At 40.2% G+C, this 14,030-nt stretch overlaps 1 protein-coding gene across 1 annotated transcript in view; it reads left to right on the top strand.

Moving 5' to 3' along the window:
- Positions 1-14,030, top strand: part of PTPRN2 (protein tyrosine phosphatase receptor type N2) — a gene marked incomplete at its 5' end in the record, with an annotated part of 436,031 nt that overhangs the window by 387,914 nt on the left and 34,087 nt on the right. Inside the window, 2 exons of the mRNA XM_081881778.1 lie at positions 5,195-5,272; positions 11,219-11,338. Of these exons, the coding sequence (XP_081737904.1) occupies positions 5,195-5,272; positions 11,219-11,338 (198 nt within the window). The remainder of the gene's footprint in view (positions 1-5,194; positions 5,273-11,218; positions 11,339-14,030) is intronic.

The following is a 14,030-nucleotide window of genomic DNA, read 5'->3' as shown; positions in this document are numbered from 1 at the left end:
AGAAGAAAGAAGCAGCAGCAGCAGCAAGAGGTCTTGACTAACCTTTATTGACTTGGAACCTACTCTAGTCACGCATCATCATCATTTTTAATTTGTATACCATCTTTCTATCTTACAATACTCAAGGCGGTTTACAAGCTGAAGAAACAAAAAATGTACATCTTATAACAATCTAATGCGCTAAAAAATGTGATAATAAAACAAAACTTTAAAATAAGCAACCTACATCAAAAAAGTAACATCAACAATTATTAGAATAGTATAAAATAATAATAACATATAATAGTTAAACAGAAATCCACTCAACAGTTACAATAAAGAATTTCTAAACTATAATCAATAAAACAAAGGCAAGCCACAGTACATAAAATAATACAATACAAATTGAGAAGCAGAGACTAAAGGGTGGAGCAAGGCAGGTGGAAGGAGGCCTTGCCTGATGGAGTCTCTCCCCTCACACTCCCCATGCATAACTTTAAGGCAAGCTTAGCATAAACACACCAGTTCCCGGAGAGGAGATTGTGGCCGCTTTACTTCTCCTGTGATTCTGCTGCGAGCTAAGCCATGGTTTGGCTTAGCATGTCATCTGAAGCTGGGCTTGTGGCAAACCGTGAGCTGTAACCAAGGTTTGCTCTTAGGTTTTCAGCTCATGGTTTGTCAGTGCAGCAGCAGGAGGAGGACCAGAGGTGAACTTCCCTGTACCATTTGTGAACCATCTTCCTGAGCAACCTGAAACCTTTCTCAGAACTTGCTTCTCGCCTGCTTGCCTACCCTGGTATCACCTAGATCTGATCCTGTTAACTCTTGCTTGCCCATAACCCCAGCCAGCCCACCCGTGAGGCAAGGTGAGGCGACTATCTCTACAAGTGGCCTCTTAGTGAATAATAGGCACTGATAGTCTCCTCCCACACCTAGAGAGGAAATGGCGGGAGCTGCTTTCGGGGGTCTGCTGGGATATGTGCCTGCCTTCAAACATTGGGCAAGGTTGACTTTATTCCCTGTCCTTATTTCCAATGTAGATCTTCACTCCCCCTTCTTTCCTCCATTTTATGGTTTACCTCAGGTGTCTTGGGCCAGACCTGCCCATGCCAGACCTAGCAAACTAGATTGCCAGCATCCTGATGCAAGTTTAAGTTCCATGCTGGTGTGGTTTTGTTAAGTGTCCTAATGGCAGCCTGTATCCAGGGGTCTTTGTGTTTGCAACCATAATAAATTTAAAAACCTCAGTACCAAGTGGAACAAAACTGGACAGTTTTCCACACATACCTAAGAATACAGCAGCACTTTTGCTGCCATTGTGCATGTTATTATCATGAGATCCAAAGTAGTTTAATAGGCTGTGCATCTATTTAGATCTTTGCATTTCAGCTGAACAGAGTGAAAATTGTGAGTTAATATCCAAATCCTCCCAAATATATTTAGCATTGGGAATTTTAAAACACGCAAGTTAATAAAGGCATGCATTATTATTTTCAATTAGTTTAATCTTGGCAGGGGTCTGTAAATTCATTTATTAGCAGAGAAGAAAGCTTTTTTTGCCATCTTGGATATCCTCTGAGAACATACGCACACTAGGCAATGCCAGTTTTTAGTGAGACTGATAACCTTTCTCCTCTTTGTTTTGCTCCGCATCAGTAGTAGACAACAGGCAATTTAAACATTTACATTCATTGAAGTGATATAATACATGCAAATTTGAAAGTGACCCAGCTATTTTTTCATGCAAACTAGTAATCCTAACCTGCATGTGTCTTCTCCATAGCTGCTTTCTGCGCACCAGAATATAATAATTGCAAATGTCTGTGTTATTGTTAACTTGATGATACGTTTGACCGGTCTTTCCTCATTATGATGTCTGTAATGCTCAAACTGCAGCTTTCTGACAACAGCTGATTTATACTGTAAGGCCAAGAGTGGCCCTTTCCTGATTTATCAAATAGTGGAGGCTTTAGAAGTATTTATTCCGTGACAGTGGCACTCACCTCATCACTGATTCAGCTTGCCTATTCTCTTTACATTGTGAATGAATACACACAGCTTCACTTTCCCCCCTTTCATTCACAAAGTTCGCACCATTTGAAATGTCAGCATAAGGAATGGAAAAGTAGAAACAAACAAATGCCATGTAATCCAATGTCTTGCCTACAAGGGCAAAGATTTCTACCAGCCTACAGTCCAGGGGCAGCTAATGTGATGCCCTCAAGAGGTTGTTGGGACTACAGCTCCCATCAGTCTCAGCCAGCATGGCCAGTGGTCAGGGATGATGAGAGTTGGAGTCCAGCGAGATCTGGAGCGCACCATGTTGGCCACCCCAGTTGTAGTCTGTCCTTAACCTCATCATTCTAGTTTTCCATGTGTAAGGGTCCGTTCTCCCCCAACACACGCACAAAAGCGTTTTCACACTTGCAAAGTGCTGCCCACAGTCTGAAGTAATCCAGTGCAGAAATGGTTTTAGTAATGAGGTTTTGTGGTGATGGGCTGCTTGTCTGTACCAGGGGTGGTTAACCTGTGGCCCTTGAGATGATGCTGGAGTGCGGCTTAGTGGCATTCCTGACCATTGGCCAAGGGAGCCAGAGACCCAACAGCATCTGCTGGACCAAGAACGGGCACACTTCAGGCCTGCCATTTTACCCATGAGAACCCCAAGATCTACCAGCCCATATAGACTTCTATCTGCTAAAGACTTGGGGCAAAATTGTGGGGTGTCTCAGGATATTCTGACCCAGTGATATTTTTTCTGAACTGAAGCAAGCTCACACATAAAAGTTTGCGCCTGTTTAGTGTCCTTCGTTGAGGCAATCTGATTTAGATGGGGGAAGTTGTTTTGCTCTTGCTATTTGGCAAGCACTTGAGAGAAACCCTACTTCAAATTACCAGCAGGTGCCAAACTACCTTCCAACTACCGCAGTGTAGACTGCGCCTTAGGCGACACACTGCAGGCTTCTTCCATTGCAAATGATGTCCAGTGATTCTAGGCTGGTTAGGCCACCGCATCTCCTTCCTCAAGGCCAGTGTTCCCTTTACCTGTGCTCCAATTTTTGCCTTGTTATGTGTTTCAGGAGGGGAAAAGGGAAAGCTGGGTTATGAAAGAAGCACAGCACTTCCAGATGTGGTCATGTAAATAAATGAATGTGACCTTCTCCTTTGGATATGCTAAAGTTGTTAAACAAAATAAAACTGAATCATTATCTACTAGAAGCAGCAAGCATGTGTTACAAATTATACTGGGGTTTAAAAAAATAAAAATAAAAACGTGTTAAATTTTATTATTGTGAGGTGCCTCAGGTATCTGGTTTTTTTGCCATTTCTTTCAATCATGGAAGCCACCCACTCAAATGAGCAGTGGCTAGGGGAGACCTGGAACTGCACAGCTAGTTCGATGCTCCCAATGTATATTTTGGCCTGTGGTTCTTTTGAGCAGTAATGCACCCTAATGGATATTGTGTGCTGCATTTGAAATTATGGAATCTGCTGTTGCTATTGTTTAAGAATCAGGAAAAATCTTAACCAATCTGCTTCAAATTGCCTAGAGGCATACGAAGAGGTGAAATTATGGGTTTTTAAGAAGCAGTTTGTGATACCACATGGGAAACTGATGTTCAAACAAAATAATTTAGAAACTGCACTGCACACCCCCAAACCGTTGGATGTGCCTAAAATAGCTTTTTGGTCCTGGTCAATGTACTATGTGTTGAATCCAGTGGACCACAAAATATGAAATGTGGTGTTGATGCTATGGAATTGGTTGCAGCCAAGGTCCAAAAACTCCTGGCTGAACATAATACCGATCATGTAGGCCGAACGACTCCACAAGTAAAAGAGAGCTTCTGAAAGTAATGAATAATCCAGGCCTGAGTTAGGAGATCTGTGATTGTATCACCAGATTTTTAAAAACAAAAATGGAAATGCAGCACTGGGGAAATAGCTCCAGAATTTCATTCCAGGCCATTTCCCCAAACAATACCCCATGCTGCTATGTGTCACACAGGGAAAACACAAATACAAGCACCTATAATTTTTCCCTGGGGTACAAACAGGAGTACAGGGGTCTTTTAAATTGGAAAATGTGTGTGTGTGTGTGTGTGTGTTAAAAGCGCAGCCAGCAAACTCACACAACTACAACCCCATTAAAAGTAAAACCAAGCAAGTTGGAAAATGCAAACACGAATCTCCAACCTACCAAGTGTTTTCGCCTTAGAACGGCTGACTTGTGTTTATAAATGTTAATATATTGAGTGTTACAGGGTGCTGCTATCTGCTATTGCTTAAAATTTTGATAAAACTTTTTTTTGGGGGGGTGAGGGTGGATTCCACTGCTCAGTACAATTTAGTACTTGTTGAAATAATTGAGATTTGTGCTCCTGCAACTGCAAGCATAATGTCAGCCTTGTTCATGAGTGTGAGTGTGTGTGTTTTAATTCTTTCTAAGGATTACAATCAATGGGGTTTTTGTTGTTTTTCTTGTGTTTAAATTCCCATCAGCCAATCTTGTCCTTATCAGGAGAATGGGGCCAAAGATTTAAGACTAGAAAACCCACCCATCTGTTTGAAAACACTCATTGTAACTACCTAATCCTATTTACTCTCCGTAGCTTTGTTTCTGAGGATCTCTTTTTTCCCTACTCAGTCACTCTTTGAAATAGATGTAATAATTAAGGTCTTTAAACAGAACTTTTATTGAGGGTTAGAAGCCTGCATTTTTAAACAAACAAACTGACCAGAAAAGGCCAGGATTGAGTTTGTTCTTCAGTTTTGGCTTGTTTCTAGATGCCCTTGAGTGCTATGACAGAAATGGAAGAGATGCTTAAATGTGCCCAGCATCCATAATGCCCTGCATTGAGAAATGTTTTGAAGTGGCTTGTAGGTTGCTATGAGACTGAAAACCCCGAGTAAATGCTTTTTTTTTTGTCAGCGAATGCTCCTTAAATGATTTCACGTTACATATTTAGAACATATATCGCTGATCTTGTGACATCTTAGTATTAGACGACACATCCTGTTCTGTTGGAGAAAGGAACTCTTATTCGGAGGAAAGGAAATAACACACTTTTCCCTCCTTTCAAGAGAAGTGCTCTCCTAGTTGATCAGTTCACTAATGCACTGCAAAATTGCTATTTTCGCTGTTTTGTGGCAATTTTCTCTCCCTCTCTGTTCATATTGAGCACTGCGTCTAATTGCTTTTTCCTTTTTTCAGATGGACCATGATCCTAGAAACCCTGCTTATATAGCTGCTCAGGGCGCCCTGCCTTCTACAGTCACAGACTTCTGGCAGGTAAAAAGCCTTTGTTGAACTGCTTTTAGGAACAATAGGGAGGTGCTTTACCCTGAGCCAGACCATTGGTGCATCTAGGCTAATATTACCCTGACTGGCCCTGGCTCTCTAGAGTTTCAAATGGAACATTCCCAGTCCTAATGGAAATGTCCGGGATCAAACTTGGGAAGTTCTGCATACCAATCAGATGCTCTGCTGGTTCATGCTGCAGCCGTCCTTTCACAATTGCATATACATTTCTAACTGCATCTTAATCATAACAGTATTGCGAGCTGCAGGAAAATACAGGGTTGTAATATCATACATGTAATATTAAAAACCTGCACTGGGTTGGGTATAGCTATGGTGGTGATTTTGTTTGTGGACGAATGGATTCGGTTCAATGTACACTCCGCAGACGTGCAAGCAGGGTCAGCGGGTTGGAGTGAAACATGCCCCTACCCATCACATCACAAAAAGGCCGAAAGGTTCTCCTGAAGGACCATGGAGCAATTTTTGCTGTGCTGAATGAGTCTGTATGTGGAATCTTAGCATGCCAAGTTGAAGCAAGCCTGGGCTGTGGGAATAGCATGGATATCCACAGAATTTGAGGTGACAATTGGGTTGTCAAATTTGGGGTGGGAGAAGGGAGAACAGAGATGAAAAATGGTTCCTACCTAGGATCTGCTGAGAAGAGAACATGGAAACCCCAAGGAAAAGTAGCAGTCACTCAATTCCTAGCAGGAGGTTTAGGGAAGTGTGCTAAGATCCAGATGTGGCTTTATTCCTATCTAACAACATGTGCACAGGGCTGGAAAATGTCGTTTGCTTGCCACTAATGCAATTTTCTAATTTTTCAAGTACTTTGTAATGCAAGCATAGAGCTGCTGAAAACCAGATACTTTTATACATCAGTAGGACTTCCCTCCGGACCCAAATAGGTGCTTTTTAAAGTTTAGCATTTCATGTTATATAAACTTTTTCCCATTAAATCCTTAACTGAGTTGGGGGCTTAAGAAAGAAAGAAAGAAAGAAAGAAAGAAAGAAAGAAAGAAAGAAAGAAAGAAAGAAAGAAAGAAAGAAAGAAAAGATAGAGGGTCGTATTCACCTAAGTTTTACTCAGAGTAAATCAAATCCATTGAAATTAGTGAATATGCCTCATTTAGGTCCATTAATTTTAGTGGGTCTACTCTGAGTAAAAGTTAGTTGAATACCACCCAGAATATTTGCAAGTTCTTATATGTGTGTGTGTGTTTCAGACTAGGGGGAGGTTCACACAAGGGCAGAATCCCAAATTCTGTCCACTGTTTCATGAACCAAACAGTTGCTCCTTTAAGACTTAAGATACTCAAAACTGCTGCTTTTTGGAATTTCAGAATTCTAATACACTTGCAATGTTTAAAAAGATTTAAGGTGGGCCAAACACAAATCAGCAGCCTGTGTCAAAAACAAAGCAATAGTTCACCTCCCCCACCCCATAATAGTCTTACTTAGGTCCCAGTCTTCAGTGTGTAGCTGGAAGTGTGGAAGCAGAAAAAAGTTACCCTTTTCCTTGCACTTTGCATACCAAGCAAGCTAGCAAGCTCTGGATTGCACCCACACACACACCCCTCCATTGCAAATGGATTTTTCTGGCACCACCTTAACTGAAGAGAATGGGCAGCAGATTTGCTTTTTGTTTTGCTGTGCTTTTCAGATTCTGCCAAGGTAGAAAACCTTGAATTCATTCGGGGTGGGGGAGTGGGGTGGATTCTGATTGCAAAATAAGGAATACTTAACACCAAAAAAACCCAAGTTGCTCCACACCAAAGAGGTATCATTTGAAAGCCCATGGTATCCAGGTAGCACTTATGCAGGTTGATGGAACCCATTTTCCCATGGGCCCCTGTTCTGATTATGAATTCAAGGCTTTCTTGAAGCCCACAGTAAGAGCAGAACAACCCTACTCGGGAGTAGATCAGCCTTGTAATTGTGTGAATGGGTTGGACAAGAAGGGAAGTTTATGGGGGAATCAAAATATAACCTGTACCTTTCTATCAGTGGGGTTTTACTTAGTGTTGCATTAGGTTAGTGCATGTTGAACCCTGATTTTCACAGTCAAACCAGTGCTCTTCTCCTTGTTTCTCTGCAATACTTTAATAGCCAAAATCCATAAAATTGAAATTAGGATATCTGGTTGGCCTGAGTTAGGAAGGGTAGTTGTGAGTAAACTTGCTTTTTAAGGGCTAATCCTGATGTTGCTTTTCAGTCCCATGGAAAGCAACAGCCATGAGCTGAACATGTCCCATATCTTACTATTTTCAATGTTCCCTGAGATTTTTTTAATTTTGAACTGGGGCACCTTTGTGGGAACCTGTCTTGCTAGTTTTGAAAGTGCTTCATAGGCTGCTGGTTTACAAGACCAATTCAAGATTCAAGTCCTTACCTGGGTTCCAAGTTACTTAGGACTGCATAGGAATCTAAAGGAACCCCTCCTTGATTTCAACCCTCCTAGATCATCCGCTGAGGTCTTCAATTGGGTGCAGCTATAGTGTTCCACCTGTAGAACTTCCTGCTCCAGAGACTTTGCCCAGGATCAGCTTTGCAGTTATTTAGGCACCAGCGTAAAACCAATGAAGTCAACCAGGTGGCAACAGAGGTGACTAGTAAGCAAAGCTAGGGTGCTTCAGGAAAGCCTTTCTGGAGGCTACTGAGGAGTGAAATAGCCCTTCAGATTGAAGTCTCCTAAGTCCCGCCTCCTTGCGAGCTCTGTTCTAATGACAAAGTTTGCATATTGTGCTTGGTATGGACTTCAGGGGGTATTATCAAGTCTCCTGCTGCCTCTCAGACGCATGTCATTGTGAAGGCAGGATCTGCGTAGCTGCAGAACATGTTGGGGGAAGCCTCTGTCTGAGGGCATGAGCAAGAGCACTTTTAGCAGTAGGGATGGGGGTTTCCTCAATCCCTTGGGCTTCCACCACCTTCCCCATGGAATTCAGTGGTTGTTTCCCAGAATGATCCAAACTAGGCATCTGCCCATTGTCAGGGTCCAGGTCTCCTTTGGTCATAAAGAAGTGCTGGGTCCAGGTTGTGGGTATGAAGCTAGATAAAGATTGAATGTTTGTCATGGTGCAACCTGCATGCAAGCACAAGCCTATTCAAAACTGCAGCCCACAGGTGGAATCCAGTGACATCTGTTGGCTTTCCATGTATACAGCAAGATTTTGAACAAGTGAGCCCAGAAGAGGTACAGTTAGGTGACAGACTGCTGTGTGCCTGGATTGGATTCATTTTAAAAGAGAGTTGAGGGAGGTTCTTCTACGTTTGGGGTAGGAGATGGGAATGGGAGACGAATACAAAGAATGTTTAATGCAGATGTTTAATAGCACATTATATTAGACATCCATCTTCAGTTAATTTGTAGCAGTTAGTCTACCTGGTCAGCCATTACAAATGTTCCACTTGGTCCTTTGAACATATATTCTTACAGAAGAATGAGGGCACCACAGGCTGGCCTTACTGTGAAGCATTTGATTCAGGAAGCAGGCGTCAAAGTGATGATAGTGTTTCTATGTACAATGGGAACTTCTCAAAGAGCAACATGCTAGAATGGTATATAAACTGTATAAATAAAATAAATACCTAAATATTATTAGAAGACTAAGTTGTATTTTTCCCCAACATCAATTATTATTGCTAATAAAATATTAGCTTAGGGAAAAGGATAGGAGAAAATGTTGGGGAGGTGGGGTTAATGGGGAAACGGTATAGACATCAAAGTGTTAAATATGACTGCAATATCCTAGAATTCCATTGTTGGAATTCAGTTGTGGCGTTGATAGCGTTGAGTGTCATGCACCTCATAACATGACTTGGAAAGAAATATAGTACCCTAGAGTAACTTTGAAATTGTTTGTTGAAATTAACTTTCATTTGGATTTATGCTTAAGGAAATTTTCAGAGATTTGAGGAAGTTCCTCTGTAATGAAATGCTGTTCTCCCTATGTCTTTCTTTCTTTTTTTAAGCCCATGGAAAGGGATGCCAAACTGTAAGGATTCCTCTCCCTCTCTCTAAATGAGTGGGCTTTCATAATGTTACACTTGGGTGGCACAAGCAACTGCTGGATGATTAGTTTATGACCTAGATCATTGTGTTTTTATTGCACTCATAAAAACCGTGTTTCTCCTCATTTTCGTAATGGCTTCATTGAGCTTCTATACCTTCTAAAGGCACATTAAATCGTTATATGATAGAAGCACAAGCTAGCCTGGCCAATTTGTGGTGGGGTTTCATTTTTTCTATAGTACAGATACAGTTAAAATAAGAGAGAGAGAGAGACTGTAGAATTCTGTGGAGTGGAGTATATGAACTAATGTAACTGGCAGCATCTTTCAATTCAAGGTTTTGCTGAAATTAATAAAAAAACCTCTTAAGGAAATAGAAAAATGACCCTTAGTCGTTATTCGTTGCTTTAGATCCAACATACTATTTTTGCATTGTTAAGAATTTGCAGCAAGATTATTTATACTCTCTGATTTCAGTGGAACCAGGAAATCACTTTGGGAATACAGGGTCAGCATAGAAAGTTTTACTCTTTCCAGAGAGACAGAGAGGTTTTACAATAAAAGTGTGTAAAAGTAGTCCCTAGCATTACAATATACCTTTGTCTTTGTCTTAATGCTATCCAAAATTTGTACAAAGGCTTTTTTCCTTTTAAAAAGAGTCATTGTTGTGTAAATAAAGCAAATGAAATTAAGGTAAAAATAAATCCCTGTGCCACAAAGAAGGAAGCTTTTAATTGAATGTAACATCCCTGTGCTTCTTATCCGAATGCCCCCTTTTCTTGTTTACTCCATTTACATTTCAATGCAGTTGCTTATAAATATTTCTGCGAAATAAACGTAACCCTTTGCAGTAAGTCCAATTTCCTTTTCATGAGATAATTTTGTATGCTAATAAAAAGACAATGAAAATTGCATGCAAATATAGCATCAATGTACACCAGAATAATGAAGACTTTTCTTGATTATGCAGCTCCATATTAATTCAGGAGGGTTTTTGTTCAACAACAGGCTGTTTTTCCATCACAGATATACTACCCTAGCTTGTTTTGTTGCTTCTATGAATAACATCTAGCGGACCTTTAATTGAGAGTGCCTTAGATTCTTGTTTGCTCGCTCTGGGGCGACACTACATTATTAAACAGTCCCACTGTTGAAGTTTCCTTGTTATCATATGTTCATGGTGATATCTGTATATTTTGGGAAAATATAGCCCAGAGGGTAGGTTGCATTATATTTTATTTTACATGTATTTCTTGAAAATTTTATGAGTCAAATCTGAAACCTGTAGTGTCGATTTTTGCTACTGAGTAGACCCATTGACTTATTGTAGGATGATTCATTTGGGATGGGAGGGGGAGAATAAGTATTACACCAATACAACTCCAGAAGGCAACTGTTTTTTGTTTTTCTGTCTGCTGTTTTTCTAGCATTAATATGACAGCTCAACTGATTATCTTTTAACATGACAGGCATCTAAAAGAAGCAGCATCTCTCTTTGACCTAGCATGACAGATTTTGCTGCTGTTTTGTTAATTACACACATCCATATTGGGTTTGCGTTCTGCAACCAAATATGATGCAGCAGACTTTCTACGAAAAGCACTATTGTTTCCTCTGTAAATTGCGAGTGTGAAAGTGAAAAAGAACTGGAGACAATTGTAAAGAAAGGCATAGAATTTATTTTAGAAGTATTTGGAGGAATTCTTTGGAGATTCTTTAATATTTCATGTGAACATGCAAAATATGACGCTAGTTTATTCAGAGATTTGGAAGCAGCTGCAGAGAAAAAGTGTCTAATGAAAATGAAATACATTTCCTGTGAATGGAATAAATTTCGATTGTGTGTCTGAGTGCCGTAATTATACATGTCATGCAGTAATTAGGCAGTCACAGTGTGGCCACGGTGTCTTTCTTTGTGTGCAGATGGTCTGGGAAAACGGCTGTGTCGTTATTGTCATGCTGACACCCCTTGCTGAAAACGGAGTCAAACAGTGCTACCACTATTGGCCAGACGAAGGGTCAAACCTCTACCATATCTACGAGGTACTTAAACAAAATATCTGCTTGTAAACCTGACAGTAAGTGTGTGGATTGATTTCATACAGAGGAAAATATTGCTTAATGGGATTTGACCTGCAAACTGAGCTGAGGTCTACCATAAAATGCAATCTTGTGGTTCTTGAATCATTTCAGCTTCATTGAAAATTCTATGCATATCTTGATAGAACGGTTAGCAGGAAAGCAATTCTGTGCAGATTCTAAATATATACATAACCAAAGAGGTTTGAAAATTAGAATGTGCTCTCTCTCTCTCTCTCTCTCTCTCTCTCACACACACACACACACACAGATGCACACACATTTAAAATACAAATAAGGGGGGAATTAAAATGTATACATTATAAGAAAATATTGTGCCTATAAATATTTAACAGCAGCTGTAGGCCCCACACCCTATCAAAAGGTCTACCTATGATTTTGATAATTAAGCTAATTTTTGTTTAGCATTTTTTCAGTTCAGAACTGTAGATGTACATAGCTGCGACACCCCAAATAGCAGAATGCACTGAGGCGGCTGCAACAATCCGGTCTATCTTGCTATAAGACCAGGCATTGTGACTCCACTATAAAAGCTTACTAAATAATATAGGGTGCCAAGTCCTGAGCGAAACCTATGTCAACCATAATTCCTAACAGATAGTGCATAGGAGGTAGACTTCCACCATCTTTCTCATTCTATTCACTTGAGAACAACACACAAAAACGTATTAAGGATTAAATTTTTGCTTTGCAAAAATGTGTATAGTACAACAAATTGACCAATAATGAGCTGCTGAAAACCAGATACATTTATACATCAGTGGGGCTTCCCTCTGGACCGAAATAGGTACCTTTTAAAGTTTCCATCCTGACCACTACTTTGTTGCAGGCAGGTCTTCTGCAACTCTTGTTTCTATTAAAACAGATAAGAGTTTATTATACACAAGTGGCGGGGGGAGAGGAGGAATTCAATGGGGACTGGTAGGGCAGATCTCTTTTTGTGCGTCTCTGATGGTCAACAAGCAGTAGTCACATTCGATAGAGATGTTTAAGGAATTTCCTATTTTTGAATGCAAACTTAACTCGAACAGCACCTCCTGTACGTTGAGATGTGGATTCTAATGTCATTATCCTTTGCATTTCGCCCTACTCCAAATTTTGCAATGCAGTTCTTGGCTTAAAAAACGAACAAACAACTCAAAATACATTTTAAATTCTGTATTTTAGGATAAAATGAAAAAATGTGCATAGTGTAAAAATAAAGGCTATAAATGAGTAATTTGCATTCATGGTTTGTTTTTAAAATGCATATGTGCAGAAATGGGGCATGAATACATGCAAAAGTGATGCAGAACAGAAACTGATTGAACCAACCATGCTTAAGTATGGATAGTGAATCTGTTTCTCTAGGCATTATCTGTGTCTGCTTCTAGGTGTGAAGGGCCATCTGCATCTCCTACAACATGTGTTTCTCTCACTTTCAGAACTTTCTTTGGTGCAGGATCAGCTCTGATTCTGCTTAACGTTAAAGCAGGATAAAGAAGCAAAGATATATATTTGCTAAGATATATATAAGCCTAAGGTTAAATTACTGGTGATCGTATTAAAACAACTTAAGATAAGAGTTTTTGGATTTAAGCAGAATTAATAGGCTTAAATCAAAATCAAATCCTAATTGTAAATGGAATGAACCAATTGCCATGCATAGCAATCCTGTTCTGGTATCACAGGGGCCTGATTCTGCATTGGGAATACAGTGGTACCTTGGTTTACAACCATAATCCATTCCAGAGTCCTGTTTGTAAACCAAAACAGGTTGTAACCCAAGGCATGCTTTCACCAATGGGGCCTCCATTTTTATTTTATTTTTGTAATCCCCCCAAAATAGGTTGTAATCCAAAAAAAGTTTGCAAACTGGGACACACACTTTTGACTTGTTTGTTATCCAAAATGTTTGCAAACCAAGATGTATGCAAATCAAGGTACCACTGTATTTAAAACTGCTATGCTGTGCCTGACCACTGGTCCATGTAGTTCAGTATTGTGTTCAAAGCTTCAAGGTGTCTAGGGCTGAATCCAGAGCCTCAGTGAAAAGCATATCCCTTACCACTGACAATGCTAGGTCCATCCAGCACAAATGTTTAGGCTTGAGATACAAAACACTTTAAGTTAGTAAGACTAACAGGCTGTTCATCAAATAACTCGAGCAATTTTACTTCTCTGTGACTAAACAGCAGGGGCAGTGTAGTCCATTTCAGTGTGTGAGGCAAAACAGAAAAGTTGTCGTTCTGTGTCCCCAAACCCCCACTGAAGCCTCGCTTACCTGGGTCAGTGGGTCACACAATGACAACTTCTAGGCTCCAGAGAGATCTCACAAGAGCCCCATGGGATCCTGTGAGAGTTTCATGAGATGTCATGGGGCTCTTGTAAAAAGCTCCCCCTCCTTGCTTCTCTGGTGGGTAGCACCCACGTTTTGCAGCATTTTTTTATTGTGTTGTTTACGATAATAAGGGTTTTTTTATTGTGTTTATTGCTAGTTTAATAGTATAGGCTATTTTACGTGGGCCATTTTTGTTTGGAAAAGTGGCATTTTAAGTTCATACAACTTTTCCCATTGGAGCAGATTGTCAAAAATACGGTATGTATTTGACTTAAAAGGAAGTAAATTTCAAGTAATAAGCAAAATAAGAATTCC

Source organism: Podarcis erhardii (assembly GCF_964252035.2).
Source record: "Podarcis erhardii genome assembly, chromosome: 12".
Classification (NCBI taxonomy): Eukaryota; Metazoa; Chordata; class Lepidosauria; order Squamata; family Lacertidae; genus Podarcis; species Podarcis erhardii.
Note: the sequence above shows the minus strand (reverse complement) of the source record. Positions and strands in the feature narration are given on the sequence as shown.